At 45.4% G+C, this 24,782-nt stretch overlaps 1 protein-coding gene across 9 annotated transcripts in view; it reads left to right on the top strand.

Annotated features, from left to right (window-relative positions):
• The first annotated feature begins 259 nt into the window (after window positions 1-259).
• PRR5L (proline rich 5 like) overlaps window positions 260-24,782 on the top strand; it is a 30,509-nt gene continuing 5,986 nt past the window's right edge. For 2 of the 9 annotated variants that reach the window (XM_071745020.1, XM_071745013.1), the window contains exons 1-7: window positions 630-767; window positions 6,626-6,893; window positions 8,198-8,278; window positions 11,518-11,566; window positions 17,400-17,504; window positions 18,902-18,959; window positions 21,862-21,953. In XM_071745020.1, coding sequence (XP_071601121.1) covers window positions 6,775-6,893; window positions 8,198-8,278; window positions 11,518-11,566; window positions 17,400-17,504; window positions 18,902-18,959; window positions 21,862-21,953 — 504 coding nt within the window. In that variant the 5' untranslated portion in view covers window positions 630-767; window positions 6,626-6,774. Of the gene's footprint in view, window positions 768-806; window positions 1,002-6,625; window positions 6,894-8,197; window positions 8,279-11,517; window positions 11,567-17,399; window positions 17,505-18,901; window positions 18,960-21,861; window positions 21,954-24,782 lie in introns of those variants that run through there. The other 7 variants (XM_071745021.1, XM_071745016.1, XM_071745015.1 and 4 more) reach the window with 6 other exon arrangements.

The following is a 24,782-nucleotide window of genomic DNA, read 5'->3' as shown; positions in this document are numbered from 1 at the left end:
TCTGATACCTGCTGCAGACTGTGACAACTGGACAGGGCTGTGGCAGCCAGAGGAACCCTGAACCGTAAGATCAAAATAAAATAATCCCCGTCTTTAAACAGCACATTCCTTCCCTCCCCCCGTGCCGGACGTTCTATCCCTGTAACAACCCTTTTCTTTATCTTCAGCTCGGTGGGGAAGGCAAATTCCGTGCCCCGAGCCATGTCTGCAGGGTGTCAGCGGCAGGTCCAGCATCTCTCGACCGGGTCGGCAAGAATCCCGGGAGCCACCGGGAGCTGGGACCGGGGAGGGACTCTGGGGGTGTCGGTGGAGCTCCCCAAGGGGTCGGCCTGTCCGCCCGGCACCGAGAGGGCCTCCAGTGCTCCTCCATCCTTCCCCTTCCCTTTCTGTCGCTAAAGGTCAGAAGAAATTACATTTCCTGACTCTGCCGGGACGACTCGGGGCGGGCTTCCCCTACCCCGCAGCGGGCTGGCAGGCCGGGAAAGCAACTCCCGCTGTCCCCGCTCCGCCCGGCCCGGCCCGGCCCGGCCCGGCTCGGCCCGGCAGCCTTCTGTGGGCTGGGCGGAGCCAGCAAGAGGCAGATGGTGAAAATTAAGGGCTGGCTGTCAGCCAGGAAGTGTAAAATTCTGGCCAATTGCTGGTAAGTTTCGCCAGATCGCGGTGGCGAAGAAGCGGCGCGTCCGTCGGTCTGTCCGTCCGTCTGTCCGTCGGTCGGGGGCGGAGGGGCGCGGAGACCCCGCAAGCGCCCGCGCTGCAGCCCGGCGGGGGTGAGTGCGGGAGCGCTGCGGGAGCTGCGGGGCCGCTCGCAGAGCGCTGCGTGGCTGCGGGGGGATCGGGGCGTCCGGGAGCCTGTGCCCTGCCCCGGAGACTGCGGGGAGGAGAGGCAGCATCAGGGGTGTGCGATGGGACGGGATGGGATGGGATCAGCGGAATGCAGCGGGCAGAGGCGGCTCCCCTCGTCTGGCCGTGCCTCTGGAGCGAAGTGAAGGCATAAAACCTGGGTAAGTTCGCCCTTTAAATGTATTAAAGATAGAGCCTCTGCCTCCATAACTCTGCTGAGTGAGTAATTTCCAAACCAAGTATCTAGGTCTAGCCCTTCCCCCAGGAGTCACAAGAATTCTGAAACCGGGACTGAAGTGAAAGAGACTTTGGTCCCCTCTTTCTGAAAAAGTCGAATTAGCGTGTAGCTGCTGCGAGACGAGACAAAAAGCCGTGAGTAGCAGGCCGACTCTTAAAAAAACCCCCAAAATAGTGTAGCTCCATCCCTTTTCTGACTTCCCTCGGGCCCCTGTCCCATGATGATACCGTGTTTCCCAGACAAGCACTCAGAGACCTCTCTTTCCTAGGAATGTTTACAGTGCTTTCCAGTTTTGTGCACATAATCTACTTTAAGTTTCCTCCCTGCCATACCCGTCTGCCCTGGGCTCCCTCCCCTCTCCGTGTGCCATCAGCCCCAGCTGCACATCGTGCCCGCAGGGACACCAGGCACTGCAGCTCCTGGCTGGCAGGGATGAAAAGAACAGTCCAAAGCACGGCTATTTTCTTTGTTTTTTTATTGCCTTTTCCAGTCATATGATGGTTTGTTCATGTAAGTGGGTTGTCTAGACTCGAGGGATGTTTTGTTTGTCAGTAACAAGTGCTGAGCACACTTACAATAAGCAATACTGCAGTTTTGTGGTATCAAAGGTTTCATTTATGCAGAACTCATCAATACCTGGATCAGTCTGCAAGAGCTGCTAACATCTTGCACATAGTCCTGTATGCCCATGCATACGGGGGCAGTCTCCCCTTCTGTAACCTGTTGGAGGGAGAAAACCCTTGGGCTTAGGTCAAAAAACATTTTTGGTAAACCTAGGAAGAGACTTTTCCAGAGGTGAATTACTCTGTGGTCACTTGTGCTGGAGGTGTCCTCCTGACTCTGACTGAAGCAGCTGGCAGGGCAGGTGCCTTGCACTGATTTCTGCATGGATTGCACCTGTGAAGTGGCAGTGCCAGGGCAGGGATGTTCAAGCATGTTTCAGCCCATGTGAGAGCCTTCTCTGCTATGTCAGTATACTGGCAATATTTCATCTTGGCAGTTTTACAGCAGAATTAAGGTGATAGTTTCTCATTTGTCTCCGGGACAGAATTATCCTTATTTTTATGCAATGTGTTTATGGGCTGTTTGATGTCAGCTGGGACTCTGATAAGACTTCCAACGTTAGCTTTCAAAGTTCAGAGTGTATGTTTACTGACTCCTCAGTTCCTTTTGGAAGAATTTCAATTCCTTAACTTTCCAGCAACCAGAGACACAGATTGGGTGACATAGGTATCCTTTTATTTGAGAAACCAGTAGATGCAGATTTCATTCTTACAGAAGAATGAGACTTGAATGTATCACCAAGGGCAAAGAAGTAGCAGGCAAAAAGAACTACACTTTTATCCTTTTAAAACTAATTTTCAGTTAAATCAGTTTTCACGTGTGACTTTTTGAGCCACCTGTAGTATTTGGCTTTGTTTGTTTGTTTATTTGTTTGTTTGTTTTTTCTTTCCCCCCAGAGTGTATGGCCTCTTGTATTCGTTGTTCCTGCTGTGAATTCAAGCACAAATATAGAGTGACTAATTGTGCTTTGGGCTCCAGGGTTTATTCAGTAGGAGATAACAAACCTTTCCTACTACACAAAATGGGGATAAGTGCAACTCAGGATGGAAGGTTCTGTTGAGGATTTTAGCAAAAACCTGGTTGCAATAGAGCTGGCTGGGAATATGCTTGTGTTTTTAGTAACAACAATAGGAATGTGAAAACAAAACATAAAAACAAACCTCAAACAAAACCAGAAGAGAGTAAGTATGAAGTGCAGGAAAGCAGAAAGATGATAGTTATTCGAGTTTCAGCAGAGTTAGTTCCTAAAATAAGCACAGCTGCTGACACTTTATTTGATTTTGATCAAGTGGGTCCTGTATGGTTTCTGATTAATATTACCAGAAAGTTAAATGTGTCATTACATTAGACTGATAGGAACTTTTTTTTTCATTGGAAACTTCTGCTTTGTAAGAAAGCTTCCCTGTGACTCTCCCTTATCTGTTCCCCTCTTGTAACTTTATGAATGAACTGGATGAACTTTGACTTTCACCCCATTTGACCAAGGAAGGGAAGGTCTAAAAGGATACAGGATAAAATGTGAAAAGGTTTTTAGATTCCCTGCTGAAGGAAGGGCTTGTGGTGGGGTTACTCCTGGTGGGTTCTCATTGCTGCTAATGCAGCTTTCCTGTGCAAATGAAGCTGTAGTTAAATGGGTGCCTTGCTGGGGGGAAAGAATTCAGTGGAAACTGGTTGCTGTGAAAGGAAAACCTGGTCTGATGGAAGTGTTTGGTTGGGTTTGGGTGCTTTGTTCAACCTTCAGGAGCACAGGATCTACAAGCTGCTTGTGCTAAAAGGCTGTTTTCTAGTCAGTGCTCTGTTAGCTTTGGGAAACTCCTGGGAGAGCTGTGAGCATGGGGAGAGTGTGATCCTCCTGATGGACTTGGGCATTTCCAGTTCTGATAACGAGGGCAGTTGTGTTTGAATATCATTTGGTGGCAAGCTTGCTGTGACTGCCAGTGAAATCACTGATTTGCATAAGACAGGAGAAATTCTTATCTTTGGATCTTGAAGAAATGAAAATAAGATGGAGTCTGATCTCAGAGCTAAAGGGATGTTGTGGCCGAGAGGCTCCATGGTATCCTAGAGTGCATCAGCAAAGGTTTGTCCAGCAGATCTAGGGAAGTGCTCCCCCTCAGCTCTGCCCTGGTGAGACCACATCTGGAATACTGTATCCAGTTGTGTGCTCCCCAGTTCAAGACAGACAGGAGTTTACTGAAAAGAGTCCAACAGAGAGCTACAGGGATGGTTAAAGGACTTGAGCATCTCTCCTATGAAGAAAGACTGAGAGACCTGGAGCTGAGGAGAGAAGGCTGAGAGGGGATCTTATGGATGTCTGTAAATATCTGAGGGGTGGGGGGCAAGAGGATGAGGTCAATCTCTTTTCAGTGCTGCCCAGTGACAGGACAAGGAATAATGGGTTTAAGCTAGAACGTAGGAAGTTCCACCTCAACGTGAGGAGCAACTTCTTTCCTGTGATGGTGACAGAGCACTGGGACCTCTGACAGAGATTATGGAGCCTCTTTCTCTGGGGACTCAAAACCTGCTTCAGTCCATTTCTGTGTGGTTATCCCTAGGTTATCCTGCTTTGTCAGGGGGAAGGACTGGATGATCTCTGGAGCCCTTTCCAACCCCTGACATTCTCTGATCTTATCTGGAATTCCTGATGACAACCTCCATAAGGGTGACTTGCCAGCTCCCAGGCTGGGGGAGGAAGGGAAAACAGGGGGATCATATCTGTACCTTGCAAACAAGAGCTTCTTAGCTGTCCCTTTAGCAGAGATTAAGGGAAAAAAATGTGTATGCCCCAGTGAGCAGAAACAAGCACAATCCCTTGGGAAGAAGTGTTCTGTAAATTTGTCATGGGACCCAGTGCCATGCCATGATTCTGCTGCTGTTCTCCCAATTTACATTTCTGAGCTTAAGCTTTCCCTTTGTAACTTAATCTAGCTCAAATTAGTATAAATGTGACTTCATAAAATTATTTAATTGCTGGGGAGAAAGATACTTGTGTGCCCTTAGGTATCTGGAATAGAGGTAGGAGGAGACTTGTGGGCTAGCACAGGCATCTTAACCGCTGCTTGCTTTCTAGCCTGGTTAGATGCCTCCAACAGATCTTAAGGAACTTTGCTTTTTATAGCTCTGAAAAATGTAAGTTCTTTTCACTGTGTAAAAATTTTTAAACTAGAAATTTTACTGGACTGCTGGGAGAAGTAAATTGTCAGCTTTGGAACTTGGAGACAACAAACATTGACTCAAGCACTTTTTTGGCAACAGAAACATCCATTATACCTTAGGCTTTGCCTGCCAGACACCTTTTGGTATGTTGTGAGAAAACCTGTCCTCAGGTCCCCAAGGTCCTGTACAGTTTTTCCCCTGATTTCTGATGTGGCTACAATTGCCAGTAAAGAAACTGCTGGGAAATTGAAAATGTGTGGACAGCATCAAATGAACTGTTATTTCAAGATGCACAGAAAAGATCCTGCTGAGTTGTTTGTTTTCATTTACATTTATTTTTAATTTCTAAAAGTTGTGACTTTTTTTATTAGAACAGAGCAGCCACAGTCAGCAGATTGCTGCCCTTTCAAGCAACAACAGTGTCAGGACCAAGCTCATGTCATGAAAGATTGTCTGGGCTTTGTTATCTCTAAAGAGAAGACAAGATTTCTCTAAAGAAAAGCAGAAATTGCAGTAGTATTCCATTTCCACAGGGATCTGTGCAACCTGTATTTAGCTAGTGGGGAATAAAAGCTGTATTTATTTCTTGAACATCACCAAGAGTCACACTACCACACCTGTCAGTGCCTGAAAACTGAGGTGTTTTGTCCTTTAACTTGCTCAGCAGCAGAGTGTGTGGTGTCTGTGCAGGGCTTTGGGGTGGCTGAGCAGAACATGAGGAGGCAGGGAGCAAAGGCAGCTGAGTGTGAAATGGGGCTGGCCAAGTGGGGAGAAAGTTGTTCTCTTGGATCTGAAAGAATCAGTTATGGTTTGGGGAGTGGAAAGAGGTCCCTGAAACTGGGTACTGCTCAAATTATAAACACTGTGCAGGTTCACAACATTTCTTGGCTGCCCATCTCTCACCTCACATTGAAGACGTGAAAAAAATTTTTTTTTGTTTATGTCTTTTGTGTGCAGTTCAGTTACACAACTTCTTTTTTCCTCCCCTTCTCCCACATCTCCATTCTTCAACCTTCCAACTGCATCTACTGCTTATATTTGTCTAAATTGGGAAGGTTTCAAAGTACAGAAGCTTTGCCAAAGTTTTTCTGTGGTTTTCATCCAAGCTGACTACTTCTATTTCTGTGTTTTTTCTTGGGGCTACACATTCATCTGTAATGGAGATGATAGAGTGGAAAATGCAGGCATTTGCTATTTGGCCTAGCAATTCTAATTCTGTAGAAAACAAAACCAACATAGAAGTCCTGCTTACTCTCAAAGTACCTGTTTGTCAGGCCTCTTATCAGTTGCCTATTCTCTTTTCTGCAGTCAACAGATAAAAAGTAGTTTTATTCCTTTGCACAACAACAACAAAATAAAAAAGCATTGTGTCTGTTCATCTTTTGTTGCTCTTCTTTTTGTTTTGTTTTTCCTTTCTGATGTGTAATAGGTTTCTTTTTGTCCCTTTTTCTACAATTTTATGTATGCTGAAATGCTAACTGTATTTAAAGGTATTTGTGAAGTGTCTTGGGAAGAAGAGTTTAGACACCTCTGTTCTTTTATCTCTGCTGATGGAAATGGACAGAGAGACCAGGGTGTATTCCTGGCTTGGCTGTGCTGGGTCATGATTTAAGGGGCAAGATGGGAAAGAGGAGCTGCTGTTGGGGAACTCTGAAAGGTTTTCCCAATTTTGCTGTGAATGGGATAGGATGTTTTCACCCCTCCCTTGCCTGTCTTGCTCTTTTCCTTTCTCTTAGCTTTGCAGGACTGCTTCCCTGTGTCCTGCAGTGTGTACCCATGCCACAGCCTGATGCTGCTGCTCCAACCCTGACTCTGCTTTTCCTGCAGGCTGAGCCCTTGGCTGTGAGGATTCACTGGCATCCCCGAGCCTGACGCTTGGACCTTCCAGAGAGGAGATTTTCCCATGTTCCTTTCTCCCTGACCCCGTGAATGGAGGCTTCCCTGTAGATCCAGCCTTTGCTCTGCAGTTCCCCAGGATGGGTTCCTTCCGACGGCCTCGACCTCGGTTCATGAGCTCCCCTGTGCTCAGTGACCTCCCCCGTTTCCAGGCAGCCCGGCAGGCCCTGCAGCTCAGCTCCAACTCTGCCTGGCACCGGTGAGCAGGACCCACCCCGAGGAGATGGCTCCTTCCCTCTGAGCAGCCCTTTGGGGCTCTGACCTTTGTGCCTCAGAGCCCTCGTGGCAAAGCTCATCTCTGTATCAGCAGGCAGGAGATCTCGGGGTGAAGGAGCTTTGCCAGCACTGAAAGCCTGCATGGAAGTGAAAAGATGAGAGCTGCTGGTGTTCAGCCTTGGGTTTGGCCAACCTTGTTGGGAGGGACTGTCTGGAATCAGATAGGATTGCTCCTTGTCAGCAGTGGCATCCTCTGTGCACCATATAGGAAAACACATTCCTAGTACTGTAAAAAAGGGCCAGTTTCCTAATGGACAGCAGGCATTTATTTATATGTGATGAAGCTTTTACCACAGTCAACTGGCAACTGCTAAGTTTGTGGCTTCTACTGAAGCTGGCAGTCAGATCCTGCCTGCAGTATGTGCCATGCAGCAATGTCCTGATCTGATCTCATGGGCTGCTGCTACTAAAATTAGGTGTTCCCATCTTCCCTTCTGCCACCTCGCACCCATTCTGCACTCCTCAGACCCCTCTCCCCCTCTCCTAGCTCAGCTTAATAATGCCACACAGAAGTAGCCTGGCAAAAACATTGCAGTTTTGTGCTGGGATAATGAGCTGAGGTCCATGGAACATGCAAATGCCATCACTGTCCCACAGAAAGGATTGCCCACTAAGGACATGAGACCTCCTCCTGTTATCCCATGGCAAGCCCTCAGACCTGCCAAGCCATCTTGGGTGCTGTCCCTTCATGACTTCCTCTGCACTGGTGAGAGAAGTGTGAGCTGGAAGATCTTCCAGCAGCACCTTGCTGACATCAATAGGACTTAAAGTTGGGTCTGACTGAGGTGATGCTGGCTGCAGAACATCTCCCAGCACTACAGGGTCCTTCAGATGCTGCAGGTGGGGTGGTTCCTGGGAGCATCACTGAATGATGCAGTGTGATGTGTTTGGCAGATTCTGCCAGAGATCTGTGTCTTGTCAAAGCAGAGATCCCACATTATATCTGTGTATCAGTGTGTTCTTTGTGACTGGTACCCCCGTTAGCAACTTTCCCTCCTTTACTCTAGGCACAGCTTGAGGTTGGTTCTGCTCTGTCTCCCTTGAGACATGTGGGTAAATGAGAGTGATGATTTCCAGGGGAAAAACAGAGGAAGCATTTGGGTGCAATTAGCCTCCCCACTCCATTCTGACCACTCAGCTTTTGCTGCTGAGTTCAGGTTGTGCTCTGTGTCCATACTGGTGCCTGTTCCTTACAGATGTTGTATCATCTCATTTCTTTTTTGGCAGTGTTCAAACAGCAGTGATAAATGTCTTCAAAGGAGGAGGCTTGCAGAAAAATGAACTTTACACCCTGAATGAAAATATCAGGTTGGTTGCTGAAATGTTGCTGCTTGTTTGGTGTTTGTTTGGTTTTCTTCCCCTACAGAACCACACTTAAAGGTTGTTGGTGGGAGGAGCAGGGACTGAAGTGAACTTAAGCACAGCTTTGGGGTTTTAGGCTGGCTTGTTTGTATGCTCTTGGGTGGGATGAGTAGCATGGGGCACTTGGATAATGTTTCTCTGATTTATATGGCTGTGTAGCTTTGACCAGGACAGTGTGTGTATGGACTTGGATTATAATGATTTTGTCCCCTCCTAGGGAGTGTTTATCTCTTGTGGCTGGGTTTTTTTCCCTTTTTTCCAGGACATTTATGATGATAGCATCTCTTTTTCTAAACCCAGGCTTCTCAAAACCCTGGAGTGTTTAAAATTAAAGCAAAACACAAGATTTCATTTAAAAACTTCACCTGGTAATTGCAGAGCAAGAGCTGAAAATACCACCCTAAAGATAAAAAAACCTGAAAACTCAACAAACATTTTCTAACACTTTGTTGTTTTTTTTTTTTTAAATCATTTTTCATTATTGTCTGTGGTTTCATTCTGATTACTTGGAAAGTTTGGTTAGCAATATCTGTATCTACTGTAGAGCAGATAAATAACAATTTATTCTTGCTTTGGTTCCAAGTGCTGCTAAAAGGAGTACTGTCAGAGTTCATGGATGTGGTTCCTCCTCCCTTTGTTTTCCACCACATCCATATTCATTCATCAGGAATGTTGCCATATAGGTCTCCCTTTCTCCTTTTTTATGCTCCCAGCCACCCCCTACCCCTATTGCATTTCTCCTGAGTGTGAAGATTCAAATGGCACTTTAGGCTCAGTGTACACAAATCAGTCTGAACTACCCCTTTCCCTAATTTCAAAATAAATGCAGCTTGCAGGGCACAAGACTCTGTCCTACTTGATCTGGTCCCAAAGGTGAAAGTTTAATATAATTATTTTTCAGAGCTGAGTGAGGGCAATGCTTCGTGCTTTTTTGGTGCTTTAGTGTGCTCAGGTCAGAAGTGCTCAAGTCAGGTTTAAGTACTTGGACCACTCTTAATTTTTCATTGGAATGAGTAATTCTGTACGGGAAAAGAAAAACAAATGTCATAAGACCCAGAGGCTTTTGGCAGAGCTGGGGGCTGGCTGTTGGTTTTGTTACTCATCTTCCAGGCTGCAGCTTTCCCTCCCTGGTGCACCAGGTACTCCTGATGGTGAGGCACTGTGGTGGGCAGAATAACTGGGGTGGCTGGACCAGGCTCTCTTCTTGGTGACTTAAAGTGAATCTTGGCTGTCCAGAGCTGAGCAAAGAGCAGCAAATTCCCTGTGAGCTGTGTATGCTTTGTAAGCAGTGCTGCTGCTGAGAGGAGCAGTGCCCTCTCTCACATCCAGGCACTCCCAGTCAGCACTTGGAAGCACTCACCTTGGAATAAATGATTAATATTCCTGCAGGTGGCCTGAGTATTGGTTACATCTCCAAATGTCATTCTCTAAATAGGACACTTTAGCATTTAAATAGTTCATTGTCCATCCAAGGAATGAGGAGCATGCATCTGCATCCATGTTTGTGTGCACACTTGTAGCCTTGCACCTCTGACTGCTGGTGTTGCTCCTCACACAACTTGACCTCTGTTTGCACGAGGTGAATCTCCAGCTTGACACTGAGCAAAAAGCCAGACCTAAAGCAGATGGTCAGTTCCTGTGTTCCACTGGGTCAGGCTGGTGGAGTTTTCTTGTTTGTAGTTTTCCCTTGGTGGAAGTTTGCAAATGCAGTGCTTTAAGGGACTCAGATCCTGCACTGTGCTATAGTGGGAAATGCAGGAGAGTTTTAAAGTCAGGCAGCAATGACAGGACCAGGAGGTGAGCAGGTGGCAATATTTGGCTCTGGATTGCTGCCACCAAGTTTGCTGTGATTTGGTGTCATCTGACTGGGTGTGACAGTCAGTTGTCACAGCAAGAGGGAATGTAAGAAGTGTCAGTGGGAGATGGGGTTCCAGGCAGCAGGAGGTGAGGGGGCTGTGATCAGGAATTCACCTCCCTTGGGTTCTCTCTGGGGTACAAACCCCCAGCTGCTGGTCTGCCCCTGTATGAGGAAAAGCCCTGCCATGGGCTTCTCAGGCAGCTGCTGGCAAACAGCCTCAAAGTCTTACCTGGTTTATTCATCTCATTAAAATAGAAATGGGCTCTGAGATGGGTGGGGTGAGTATAATCACAAGGAGGGAAAGAGTAAAGGCATGTTGGCATGCAAATAGATGTGGAAGTGTTACAGGATGATGAGGGGGGAAGGTGGCTGCCAAAATCTGCTTTGAGAAAAGAAGGAAAAAGCGGTGTAGTTTGTTAGTAAGAACCCAGCTTGAGAACTACATGGTCCCTGATTCAAAATTCCGTTTTTGAGCACTCTTGATTATGCTGCACATTAGTGAAAAGCAAAACTCAGAATAGCAAAAAAATGCCATGTTTTTCAGTGGAAAGTGTTTAGCAACTTTAAGATTCCAGGCAGAACTAACTGCTGCATCAGTTATTCTCAAAATGCAAATGTTTCATACTTTCAGTTGGGTCTCCTGATGCTTCTCATGTAAAACAATGCTGATTTTTACATCAGAGTTTTGAAATATTTATATGTATTAGAATTTAAAACTTCTATCACAGCCCAATTTAAAGTTCAACAGCTTTTATTAGAAATACTTGTTTAGAATCACTTTTGCTTATTAAATCTTGTTAAATTTCTAGAATTTCTTCCTTGAAAAATTTGCTGCCTTTTTTTTTTTAATGCAGTAGTCGTTAAGAGGCCACAGTTTCTGCTTGTGTTTACTGCATTGCTCCTCTCCTTATTCTCCTTCCTCCTGCTTCCTAGAGAAAAGGAAGTTTAGCACTACAGAAGGATGTTTTTTTTTCAGAGAAAGGAAAGGTATCTTTGTTTAAACAAAAAACAGAAAAAATGATGAATTTCAAACGAAATAATTTCAAATGGTCTCCTCAACTGTCTGTGAATTCACGGAGCTAAATGATTTTTTGCTTATTGTGTATGGCTTATCAATAGACGATGTCAGGGAAGCTATTTCACTCCTTCTTAACCTGAGAATAGGCTCCATGGGTATCTGTACAATATATGCCTAACTCTAAAAACAATCTGTCACCAAAATGACACATTCTTACCTAACTTTGGTGTGCCTGGTAGCCAAGTGCAGATAGACCTGTGAGAAATGCTCAGCAATGTTTCCTGATGGCTGCATTTCTTCTGTCTGCAGGTGGCTGCTGAAGAGTGAGCTTGGATCCTTCATCACAGATTACTTCCAGGTATTATATCATTTTCTTGCTTGCTTTTGCAGTTCACTCTCTTCAGCTTTTTAGCTGTTATAAAACCCCTTTTTACATGCATGCAGCCTACAGGTTGTGTTTTTGTGTTGCTTCAGAGGATGGTTGGGGGTATGTGACTTGAGTGAAGCATTGGTACATTGGCAGTGATGATGTGCAGGGGTGTACATCCTGAATTAGGGATAATCTTGTGTTGCTCTTAAGAAAGGCTGTGAGTAGCCTGCTGAGGTCAAGAAGGGATTCACCTGAACTTTTAAAAGAAGATGGGATACCTCTTTATAGGCTTTTTTCACCCTATTTTTGTAGCATAGAGAATTCAGGAGTAGGTTATCTGCAATGGGGGCCAGCAAAGCGGAGAGAAAAGATATCAATTGTCTTTTTTTTTTTTTTTTTTTTTTGAGGAGGGGGGGAAGCGTGGGGCAGGGAAGGAAGTTCCTAACAGCAGGAAATCCACCTGGGCAGTGTTTGCCTTTTAGTTCCACAGCTGTAAATGCAACATGGGAAGCAGCAGAAGATGAAACATGAATAAATCACAAATGTGAATAATTGCTACTGCCTTTCACTGATACTGTCAGTATCTAATACAGGTAGCCAGGAGTTCAAAGGTAACCATGTGAAAGTGTGTTGGATGGTTTTAAGAGAGCACTGGTGGCTTTCAGTGTTGCTAGTTTGTCACTGTGGTGTTCATTTAAAAAAAAAAAAGGCTGCTGGAAAAAAAAGTGTAGGCTTGGTTCTGATTCTGGACTGACAGTGGGTGGCAGTGATAGAATTATGTCTTAAAAATCCTTGGGCCATGAAGTGAAGTATTACTGTGCCAAAGGAGGGCTGGCATCATTGCTTCATTCATCTGGGTTCACTTGCACTGCTGAGGTCTGTAGATTTAGGGCACTTCTGTAGATTTTAAGGCACCAAAATGAGCAGAGCTTAATCAGGCTGCTGATTTTGGCTGAAAAACAGCCTTGAAAGAAAAAAATAGTTTTCAGCTGCTTCCTTTTGCCTTGCTGTGTTCCTCACCTCTGACACGGGGAGGTGATGGGTGCAGGTCATCAGGATGTGCAGTGGAAGGGCTGCTCTGGCTGCTGTGTCCTCCTCCATCTGCTAAAGCCAACTGAAAAGTTGTTCTGAGAACCAAGTTTTCTGTTCTCTGTGCTTGAAAGGGACCATGAAGGAGCTGCTCTTTTGAGTAAGCAGGTAGTTTTAAATATCCTAGCAGCAACTAGAGCAACTAACTGGATCTTGTAAATATTTGGATATGATAAATTAGCTTAAATGTTTTCCATTTCTTATGTTGCAGCACTTGTAACAAGGGCCACTAAGATAATATTTAAGACCACATTTTCCATTGTCTTAACAGTTCTGTCTCTTACATTGTGTATATTTCATACACACATGTGCACAATTTTTCTAACCACTGAATACTTAAGACTAAAATGTAGCAGAACTTTTACAGTGAGACAAATCTACCTTCATTATAACCTTGACTTGATTACTCACAAGTCCCTTTCGTCAACACTCACACAAATTTCAGCTTTTAGTTTTTAGCTCTTGAGGTTGTTTAGGAAACTGCATGAGGTGGTGTTTCTCTGCTACCAAACCATCGTCATACCAGAGTTTCCAAGTCTGTTTTGTATTTGAAAGACAAATCCAGTTCCTGCAAGGATTTTGGAAGGAGCTCGGGTGTTTTATTCTGAAGGATATTTGTGTTTATAGATCTGCTGCCTTAGCAGCCCTGTTTATATAATATGCAAGCCACCTCCTTGCATGCAAGCCTGAGTGTAAAGCTGTGTAGTCAGCTGTCATGGTATTTGCTGCAGATCTGCCCTACAGGAATGCTTCATGCTCCAGGCTTCCCAGTACTTGGCCCATGAACTGGTTGGGTACTTTCCTACTGCTGGAAGGGGCACTGGGCTCCCTCCCTCTGCTTTGTAACCCAGCAGGGCAGCATCTGCTCTGCCTTCTGGGTCAGTTCTCTGCTGCTCAGCTGAACTGCATGAGGGAAGAATCCTATCACCATGGAAGGTAAGAGGCTGGGATTTGGCAGAACAGGGTTTATTAGCAATGGGGACTTCTTTGTGGCAGATTTTTCAGATAAGCTCCCTTCATTTTTGTGCTGTCTGATCCTTGTGGTTGTGAGAAATTTCTGAAATCTAAAACCAGTGAGTGTTGATAAATTGATGCATTATTTTCCTGAAATGGCAAACAGTCTGAAACAAAACCTTTGGAAAAGATGAAATGTGTATTTTTCACAGTCTTTTTAATGTTCAGACTTACAGGGGAAAATGGGAATGCTATTTCCCAGCTACCCACTTTAGTAGGACTGCCTGCTGTGTGCAGATTAACTCCAGGTTGTCCAAAGTGGGGAGTCCTGATCCATTCTCAGGCACTGGAGCCTCTCCCAGCATCCGTGGGCTAGAGATGCAGAATCCAGGTGCCCAGAGCTGATGCTTCTCCAGCCTGATGTCCACTGCCTGTGCTGGCAGAGCTGCCAGGTGAGGGGTGGTGAGTGGACTCGAGTTCCTCATCCAACCCAGTGAAAGCTCAGATGCCTGAAAGGCAGAAGAAAAACTGTTACATGATTTCCAGCCTGCTGCGGGGAGAGCCTCAGGAGATTACAAACCCAGACTTGGAATCAGGCCCAGATTTCTGTTTGTATGCAAAACCATAGAAACCACAGTGTGCAGGCACCCATGCTGCTGGGATGTTGAGCAGGATCAAAATAACAATGTGATACTGGGGAGCTGTGACAGGAAGAAGCAGCAGTGACAAGGCAAGCCCAGATCCAAGCCAAAGTGATTTTGTCCTCTACCTGAGTCATCAGAAATGATCAACTGGTGGAGCCTCCTGTGGTCAGTCCCTCCTGCTGGAGGTTATCTGGCTGGAAGGGTTTCTGCAGGGGTAAGGGAACTTATCTCTTCCCTGTAAAGTCCCTTTCCTGGGGCTCCAGCATCTCTGATGCTGCTGCTTTGCAGAGCCATGCTAAGCTGAGGATGCCATGTGTTCCTCTCTCCTGCTCAGTCCAAGAGAAGAACCCAGGGAAACCTGTCTGGAGCCTGAGCCTGGCACCTGAACAGGGGCAACCCCAGTGTTAGATGTGAGCAGTGAATGATCTGCTCAGCAAGGGGGCTCAGCTGAACGGGCAAGCCAAAAGAATAAGGACTGTAAGAGAGTGTGAAAGGGAGATGGACTGCTGGAGCCAGACCTGCCATCCCTGATGGGAAGAGCAGGTACAGGCTCCATGAGAAACAAGGGGTCCCCTATCCTCTTGCCACCTGGAAAAAGAAAGGGACCTAAGAATCAGAGGGGGATGGAAAGTGGTCCTTCCTGAAGAGGCAGGAAAATGCTCTCCTGACCTCCCTCATCTTCCCAGTTACCTCTACACAACAGGAATCTCTAGCTTGGAGGAGAATGAGGAGCAACCTTGTTAATGTTTATAAATCTGTACAGAGTGAGTGTCAGGAGGATGGAGCCAGTGATGTCCAGTGACAGGACCAGGGGCAGTGGGTACAAGCTGGAGCAGGGGAGGTTCCAGATAAATCTAAAGAAAACCTTTTCAGTGTGAGGGTGAGGGAGCCCTGGCCCAGGCTGCCCGGGGAGGTGGTGGAGTCTCCTTCTCTGGAGACATTCAGACCCCACCTGGATGTGTTCTGTGGGACTGCTGGAGGTGACCCTGCTCTGCCAGGGGGGTTGGACACCAGGAGCTTTACAGGTCCCTTCCAACCCATAACATTTTGTGATTCCTTGAAAAACCTGTTGCATGTCACGTTTCTTTCTTTGGCTTCTTTCTCCCACTGTCAGTTTCACAGCAAGGCAAGGAAATAGTGGTGCAGGTTATTGGAGTGATGGCTATTGCTGGGTAAATGCAGTGCTCACTCTTTGGCTGTCTGGTGCCTGCAGCCAGGGCTTACAGCAGCTTGGCCACTATACACAGGGAGAGAATTCACATTTGTGTGGCTTGCAGGGCTCAGCCATATGTCTGCAATACTCTTTTGGGCCAAGCTGGTCTTTATTATTGTAGTTCTGTCCTCACTGGCTGGGAGTCCCTGTTCATGCTGGTCTTGTAATTATTTCTGCTTCATCTGGCACTTTATAGGGCTAAGCTTTCATGGAGCAGCTCCAGAGACTCCATAGCAACTGCCCAGCTTCATTATCACAGATGGGGTCACCTGGAAGCTCAGCATCATTACTGCAACTGGAGCAGAGGACCTCATCCTGGGTGGCAGCAGGGACACCCTCTCCCTGCAGCTTGCCCATCCTTGGTCAGCCCTGCTCCTCCTCAGCTCTCCTGACAACTCTGCTTTGCTCTTCCTGTCAGCCTTAGTGCTCACCTGAACTGAGGAGTAAGCCCCAGACAAAGCTCCCCAACCATGACAAATTTCTCACTGGAAAGTTCCCTTACAGCTTCACTTGGCAGCCCTTTGTCATGTTGGTGATGATGAATAAATCAGAAAATAGGCTTCTGCAGGAATCTTTTTTATTAGTGGGGTCTGTGTGTGTGTGTGAACCAGAGCCCAAAAAACTGCAGAAAGTAGGTTTGGGGTTTTTTTTTAATTTTATTTTTGTTTTTTTTCTCATAATAAGTGTATGGCTTTTTGGCTAGAGCTGAGTAAGGTGTTGTTGGCAGGGTGAGGTGGAGGTGTCACAGCTCCTGGAGGTGCCATGAGCTGCTGAGCCCCCCGTGGTGTGTGTCCTGCTGGAGATCACTCTGATTTTGCTCACCCAGATGGACACTGGTGCTGTGGCAGGAGTCAGAGCAGATCAGAGCATCCATTCCCACCCTGACACACACTGCACCAAGCTCAGGAGAGCTGCTTTGCTGTCCCCAGGATTGCCACAGAGCTCTGTTTTGGAACTGCTGGCACCCACAGCTTTCCAGGCCCATCTGTAGGGTGTGTGAGTGGGGTCAGGTCCCATGCAGAAGTGCTTTGGGTTCCTGCTCCTCATGGTCACCTGGGTGCAGAATTTGAGCATCTTGCTCTCACAAACAGGGCTCTTCACCTGGGCTCTGATTCCTCTGCTGAAATTCCCATCATTAGTTAATAGTGGAGCATTTAATTTGTTTACAGCTGGCCTGTCCTGCTTGGATAGAATTGCTTTTGGACTCTGCTGGAGCAAAGGTCAAAGTCTTGTGACTTGGATGGGTGGTTCAGACAGCACAGTTTCATCCCATGGGTTCCTCCTAAATTTGTCTGGTTTTGTTGTGTAACTCATTTAAAGGGACATAAACTCTGAATTATTTTGTGGATAACACCACATTTTGGGGGAGTTTGAATTCCGAAAAAGAGGTACCTGCTAGCAGGGCCAAATTACCTTAATTACAAGCATGGCCATTAATTATTTTCCTGTTGTATGTGTTATACAGTCTTTAACCATTACTGCTACTAAGAGAGCTTCCCACTGATGAATTGGATGGCCATTTCCCCTCTGTCATCACTCAGTTCTGGGTACACATTGGGGGTGCAGTTTTTGTTTGGTTTTTTGTTTGTTTGTTTTTTTTGTTTTTTTTTTTCTTTTTTTTTTTTTAAAGCAGCATCTCGAAAGCACTTCCATTTGGCTCATTTAAGACAAGTAAGACATTGTATCAAAGCATGAGTGAATGTTTTAATATGGGTGAAGTAGCCATGGGATGGGACAGCAGCCAAGCAAAGGTGCCCATTTCCTGTCTCTTGTACAGCTTTGCATTTTCTCACTTTTCTGAGGAAGGCAGTGTCCATACAGCCTTGACCTGACTGGAGATGAAACTTTTCATGGGAGTTCTGCTCCTGCCCTTAGCATGTGAGGTGACTGGTGAGCTTGTATGGTGTGTTTTTTCTTCCAGGCTCTTTTTGCTGAAATCTTGACAAATATGCCAATGGAAAAAAATTCTCTCTGGTATTGCAGTGGCACCCAGCCCCAAAGGATCTCAGAGCTCACCTTGTATGAGGTGAGGTTCCAAAGAAAAAGGAGTTTCTTGAATTCAGCCCCTGTTTTTATTGATTTTGGTATTTTCCTCCCTGAAAGCTTTTTGGATATCAATTCTTTACCAGGACAATGCATCCTGAGATGTTTCCTTACCAGTAGGATATATGGTGGCTTTTTCAGTCCCTCAGCCCCAACCTACTTGCCAAAGACTTGTGGAATCCATTTGGTTGGATACTATTTAAGAAGAGCATTTCCTTTTTTACACATTTCAGTGGTGTCTGGTGCTAACAAGCAAGTGGCAAGGTTTTCTTTTGTTCTGGGAAGCAAAGTACAGATACAAGTGGGGAAAGTCCCAGAGCAACCTTTCCTTCTCTGTATCCCTTCAGCACTACCCCAGCTGATGCTCCTCAGCTGATGGAGGGTGGAAAGGTGCAACTTTGACCTGTGGACCTGTTAAAAACCAGAGCTGGAGGATGAACAGGAGAGAAAGAGGTCTCTGGATGGTGTGTGCTGCCATGATATTGAATCTTTTCACAGAGGGACAGAAAGCTTTATCCTCTGTCAGTTACCATCTAGGTGTTAGGACTAAACCTTTTAGCATGCAGGGATAGAGTGTTGTCAGTATAGCAGCTCCTTTCTCTGGGATTCTCAGAGCTTTTCAGAGTAACTGATTCTCCTCCTGCTGCTGAGGGAACAAAAAGGTGGGCACTGTTTTGTACCATTCTTATGTCTGGGGAGATGGGAACAGAAAGTTTATCAGGTATTCAGATGTCCAGCACTGCAAATAGGGATATGGACATCTTCATCTGCCTGGTCTGTGACAGTTAAGTTTATTTATCAAGCTTCTGCTACTTCTGTTGTTTGGGACTGCATGCTGAGATCATCTGACTGCTCAGTATAGAGAAAAAGAAATAAATAACCTCATGGAAAGAGAATAGGTAGGAGTAGAGAAGTAAGGGATAGGGAGCTGGAGTGGCTTCCTGTCCAGTCGAGGAAGCACTGAGCTAGTGCAGAGGAGAGTGGGATGTTTGGGTAACACTGAGCCCTTTTATCACCTCCATCATATGGCTGAGGTGCATCTTATGTGACTGCACTATTCTGTTAGGAACCATTTTATTTTCTTGACTCCCTCCCTGTGTCTCAGGGAAGGTCCATTGCAGTTCTGGCAAGGATGTCAGCTCTCTGCTGTGTCTGTGTTCTCCTTTCTGGCTGAACAAGAGTGGATCAGTGAATGTCCATCCATCACTCCCAGTGAGACCAGGTGTGGTGGTGGTGCTGGGATAAAGTACTATGGATATGACTGAACTTTAGATGCCTGCATGCAAAGCAGATAACATCTGAAAAAATGTGTTCTTCCATATTTATTTGAAACCTCAAAAAAGGCAAATACTTGTCTTTCTTTCTTTTCTCTCTTGGCAGAACCAGCTTCTTGCGAAGGGCTTGCTGTTTATAGAGGAGAAGGTTAAGCTGTGTGAAGGCAAGTATAGTAAGAAACACATTTTGCAAGGGAGTTGTGCTTCTATGTTTGGTCAGAAAAGGTTATTTGCATGTCTGGGAAGTGTACAGCCCTTTCTGGGACTGTCCTAGGGTGCCACAAAACCTCTGGGAACCAAGTTGCACTGCAGCCCCTGCAAGGTTTAAGGGGTGGTGAGCTCTCTGGTAGCCACAGAACTGCAGCATTCCCCCCAGCAGGGTCCTTACTGTGAGAGCAGGAGCTTGGCTCTTGGGTAGCAGCTGGACCTGGACTCACCTGGACAAGTTCTGGGCCAGACACAGATCCAGTTGCAATATGCTGGGAGCCACTCTCTGCCTGTTATATTTCAATGTGATTTATGTCTTGGTGTAAGCATTACTGTGGCTGCTGTGCCATGCTTTTGAGAGCTGAGCTAACTAGTTTTGTGTAAATTTCAAGGAAAGCAGTCATGTGGGTGGGAAATGAAACCTTCAGGAAAGATGTTGGTCACACATGAAGTTCCAATCAAACCCCTGGGGTATAGAACCTTACTGCTTCTGAACCTTCAGGTGGAGGTCAGCATGGTGCAGCAGCTTTCAGTGTTGGCTGTGGGGAATTCCTCACATTTATTGACAGTTTGCTCAAGCTGAGTGAGCTGTCTAAAGCACGTGTCTGTATTCCAGGCTAGGCTGCCATTTGGTTTGACCCAGTTTTGTAGCTTGTTGGGAAGATCCCTTGCTAATCCCCAGCTGGCTGTAGCTGGGTCCTTAAATGCCACTTGTAATCCTGTCATTGTTGGTGCTGGAGTCCTCTGCACTGTTCCTCACAGAGTCACTTCTCCAGCCAGCCAGCAGGACCTGGGCCCTGAGGCAGCTCTGCTGGGTGAGTGCTGCTGTGGCACTGGTCCTGTGAGGGAGGAAAAGGCAGACTGATGCATTTTCTTTCCCAAATGTGGGTGCCTGGCACTGCTGGCTCTTCAGAATGGGTGCTGTGCAACTTATTGTAGGTTTTATTGTCTGTACTCACATACAACTGTTCCAATATCTGCTTTAGCATTACAAAATTTGAGGTTTGGTGTCTAATAAGCTAAGGGCTGCTCAGGAGGTGTGAGTAAGATAAGATTTCCCAGGCACACAGCAAAGCACTCTTCCTGTGCCTCATTTTTATAGTCCCTATTTTGAAGTGACACTGGAGCCACTCTGCCCATTCAGGCTGGCATCTCTGCAGGGCTCCTTTTCTTTCATAATGTACAGGCTTGTGCCAGGGCTTGTGGTCACTGCAACAATTCTTGTACACACTTCATGAGCAGCTCTGTCCTCCTGGAAAATTTCTACTGTCCCAGTACTCGTAGATGGAATAATGTTCCTACTTCAAGACATGGCAATGTTCTACTGTGTCTGTTTTTCAAATCACAACCTCTTATTTTAATGTGGTTTTTCTTTATACTGTCTGTCAGAATATCTTTTGATGCCTGTGGGATTTATAATTCCTTAAAGAAACAAACCAATTTCCTGGCTGCACACACCAAAGCATTGCAGTTCTGGGGAGGAGACAAAAGGAGGTGGGGGGAAAGCATGTAATTTGTCTGTTTCCTGTTTCTTTTTCACTAGCAGTTGGCATTTTCTGGTAATAGAAAGCTGTTCTGGGGATCTGGGTAGATGCTCATCTGCCTGCAGTTCCAGTTGGGGCTGGCATCCTATCTGACATGCTGAATCCTCCCTCTGAGTGCTCCTGTGGCTCTTGGTGGGCTCTGCTCAAAAGGAAAGGTCCGCAGGATCTGGTCTTGCTGCTCTCTGACCATGTCCTAAGCAGCACAACCCATGGGCCAACATGTGGAAGTACCCAGATGGGTACTTCCCATCTGTGCACTTCAGTGCACAGTGATAAAGCTCTTTTTTAGTTGCAGTTTTACAAAGCTTCCAGTTTTTCATGTAGGGCCTCTTAGTCACCTTGAGGCTGTCAAGGTGCTCCTTGATTCTTCACTTCTTGGGAGCTCCAACTGAGGCTGCATGGAAGGTGTCCTAGAAAATCCTTTTGTTGGAAACTTGTGTTACTTAACCAGGGTCTGTATTTCCCCTGTATTTTCCTGTAATTTCCTGAAATTTGGGGGGAATGTAGCTGAAGCTTAAAGACATTGCAAACTTTCTGCCTTTAGGATGGGAAAAATCTAAAAAGCTTAGAAGCTTTGGACCAAAAGTTGAACACACAGCTCTATAATTCAGGCCTATGAGCATAATTTAACACATCCATTCAAATAGTTAAGTTCAGTAAAGTATCTGTTGTTAATAATAAGTGTTTGACCTCAGTTGTATTTGTGTTATGGGAATCATGAACTGCATAACTTAGTCTGCCTTCATTTTAAATACCCACTTACACTTGGGGATGTTTGTTTGAGGTGGAGCTATATGAGGGGTGGCCATGAGTGTAATTCATTCACAAACTTTCCTATGTTGGAGAAGAGCACAGTGGGTTTGGGGTTCAGTGGGGTCCTGACTGCTGTGTCTCTGCTTGGGAGTTGGAGGATGGCACAGAGTGCTCAGCAGAGCATCTGGTGTTGGGTGGGACCTCCTCTTTTTCAGATCCAGCTCTTGGTGTGTGGCTGAGCATGCTAACTGGGAGCTGTGAGGTTACACAGCCCTTTGCTGGGGAGTTCAAGCTTCTGGCTGAAGAGAGGCTTCACTCTTTTGGGGCTGTTCTTGTGGTTTGCACAAAGCTGTTGTCACTGCAGTAAGTGACAGAGCAATTTATGGTCACAGACTTGGGTCTCTGCCAGCTCAGCTAAACCATGCCCAGCTTTGGTGGAAACTGTGAATTTGAAGGGTGGGGTTGTAGCTCTTATTTGGGGAATTAGAGAGAAGTGTGATAATTTGACTCGATTTGAGTATCTCTGCTGCTACACCTCTTTCTTTTTTCTCTGTTTTGATAGGTGAGGATCGCATTGATGTCCTGTCTGAAATCTGGGATCACTATTTTACAGAAACTCTTCCTACGCTCCAGGCAATATTCTACCCTGTCCAGGTAACCTTAAAGATAATTCAGTATTCAGTCAGGTGAGGCAGTGTGCCTGCAGTGCCTGCTGATGCCACAGGGAAGCTTCTGATCTGTTCTGCAGCACTATTTGGCCAGTGGCTAAACAGGTCTGAAAACATTTGAACTAAATCTGAGAGGAAGCAGAGTTTGTCCAAGCCAGCATTAACTGTGTAAGAAGGATGGTGAAAATCTACTGGGCAGGCACAATTTTGGGGGGCAGAATTTATTCCCACTTGTCTACCCTCTGTGCCTGTGTATTTTCAGTTCTTCTGGTTTTAAATAACTGGGACTCTGTTGGTGCAGCCTGTCTGCAGAGGGACAGATCTGAAGATCAGGAGCAAATGGTGCTTACCTCACCCTAACTGCTTCTGGAGGGCTTATGTCCCAGTTGTGCCTTTGGGAAAAATCTGATGTTGTTTTGTGGGGTTTTTTAATCTTTAATTAAACTTAAATCTATGGGTAGAGCATGGATGAACAACTTTCTGTAAGACCTGCCTGCACTGGGAAGCTGTGTACACTGTGAAAGCTGAGTATCTGATCAGCACTGCTGAACTGTGTCACTTGTAGTTTTAGTAAGGGTTTCCATATGGGCAGCCTAATTACCTCTCCAGAATATATTGACCTTCTCTTCTATCAGAGGAAAAGAAAAATGTACTTCATCAGGGGACTGACTTTTTTGGAAATGCAAATCTCTTCCTCTTGACTTTTGCCTTACCACAAGACATGCTTTCCAGAGCCTTCTAAAATTATTTTCCCCTTGTGCTGTTTGAAAGGTAACAGATAAAGCTTAAAGGTTGTCATTTTCCTCTAATTCTATAAAGTTGGCATTTCCTAGGAGAGGAAAGACTTCTGTAAAGAGAGACACTAATCTTTCCATTGTGTTTATTCTTTCCTTGCTGCAGATGCTTCAAGGTAGGTGTCTGGCAGGTAAAACTGCACAATTATCCTTCCTTTCTCTCCTTTAGCAACTAATTCTCAGTCATGGAGTGCCCCACCTATTTCAGTCGGTGTTTGTCAGCACTAATTTATCTGTGCACTGTGGAAACAGCTGAGCTGACACACTGGTGCTAATTAATAATTCTGCCACTTATCAGAAAAATCTACTCTCCTGCTGCTAAAAGTCTCTAATGAGAAACTGAGCACAAGTTACTGTACAGAGGATACAGCTTTTAGAAGAAACTTGGTGGTAGTGATGAAATTGTGACTATGGGAGTTTGAGATTCTTTGAAAGCATAACTTTATCACTGTGTTTGTCTTGTCACCATATCTGAGTCACTCAAAAATACTTCATGGAAGCTGGGAAGTTAGGGAAGTATTGCTGCTTTACAGATGGGGAACTGAAAGGTAACAGACAGCACATTTAAAGTTTTGTAGGCCTGTAGGACTTCTGTGAGTATGTATTTAAATAGCTTAAATACATTCAGGAGTTTGATTCTGAGTAAGATGCCTTAGGCTACAACAGAGATGCTGGGACAGCAAGAAATAAGAAATTTCTTGCCCCTGAAGCCAGTGCCCTAATAACAAGATTGGGGTCTTCCTACAAAAAGAGAACTGTATATAGCTGTTTATTCTGTGTGTCTCCACGTGTGAAGGAGTTCACTAGCAAATCTCTCCCCAAGTCACAGTTCTTCATGGGCTGCTGTTGGATGGGAAGGTGAATTTGTTGCTGGCTCCCCATCCTTCCTACAATTGTCCCCATGGTTATTTAGTTGTGCTCTTCTGTGATCCCAGACATTGCCCATTCCTTCAGTGGGCCACCCAGTCCAAGTCAGTCTGCCAGGTATGGGAGAGGGTGTTGCTGAAGGCAGTAACTGGAAGTAACTTCTTATCTTGGCTAAACCTGGAGCTGTTGCAGAAATATGACCTTTAAGCAACCTAGTTGGCTAAATTGCTGTGCAGAGGGGATCTATATAAAAAGGTCACTGGCTTTTGTATACTTGCAGCTGTTATGTAACTACTTGGTGTGGAAAAATAATGGAAAAACTTGTTTTGTTTGGCACAGCAGGATGTTTGCATTTTGAAATGGGGTATGAAGTTAATAGGACTAAACTCCAGTATGTAATTAAAAAGTGTGTGGCTGCTAAAATAGAGTCCTGGGCTATGTACCAGTATTCCCTACACCTCTGTTCTCCTAAACATGCATTGGTGGTTTAAAACAGAAAAATGTATTTATTATGGCCAAGCTGTTCTCCTGACTATTTGCTTTAATTTGTATTTACCTGTTGGTGATGTTGTTAATTATGACATTAAATCCATTATTAATTAATTATTAACTTTCTCAGTTCCTTCCAGCTAAATATTTACCATGTTGAGTGTGTTATGGAGGGCAAAAAATGGTTCCCAAACAGGCCATGAGGCAGAGATTAATGTGCTGGGGAAGAACAAAGGAAACTCTTCAGGCTGGAAAGTTCAGGGCAGGACTGGAAAGAAAATTTCTGCTCTTAAGATGCAGTGGGGCAAGAGAAAGTTGTGCAGATGTTAAGCATAGCAGAGGGAAAGACAGTAGAATGCCAAATGAAGTCCAACTGTGTTTAAATATGCAGAGACAATTACATCACCTTCCTCTTAAGCCTGTGGTGCAAACTTGTGTTGGTGTAAAAACATAACTGGGAGCACACAGAGCATCCAGTGGTAAAAATCAGTTACTGCTTTTTGGAACAATGTATGGTTCAAGCAGTCTTGCTGTAGCTTTGTTCTACCCCAAATCCTAAAATCTGTAATGGTCTGGACTGTGGATTGCTGTTGGATCAGGCAGCTCTAAAGTGCAGATGCTGAGCAAAAAGAGGATCCAATACAGACCAGAGATAGGTTTCTGTA

Source organism: Heliangelus exortis, chromosome 5 (genome assembly GCF_036169615.1).
Source record: "Heliangelus exortis chromosome 5, bHelExo1.hap1, whole genome shotgun sequence".
Classification (NCBI taxonomy): domain Eukaryota; kingdom Metazoa; phylum Chordata; class Aves; order Apodiformes; family Trochilidae; genus Heliangelus; species Heliangelus exortis.
This window is presented reverse-complemented; position numbering and strand designations above follow the sequence as displayed.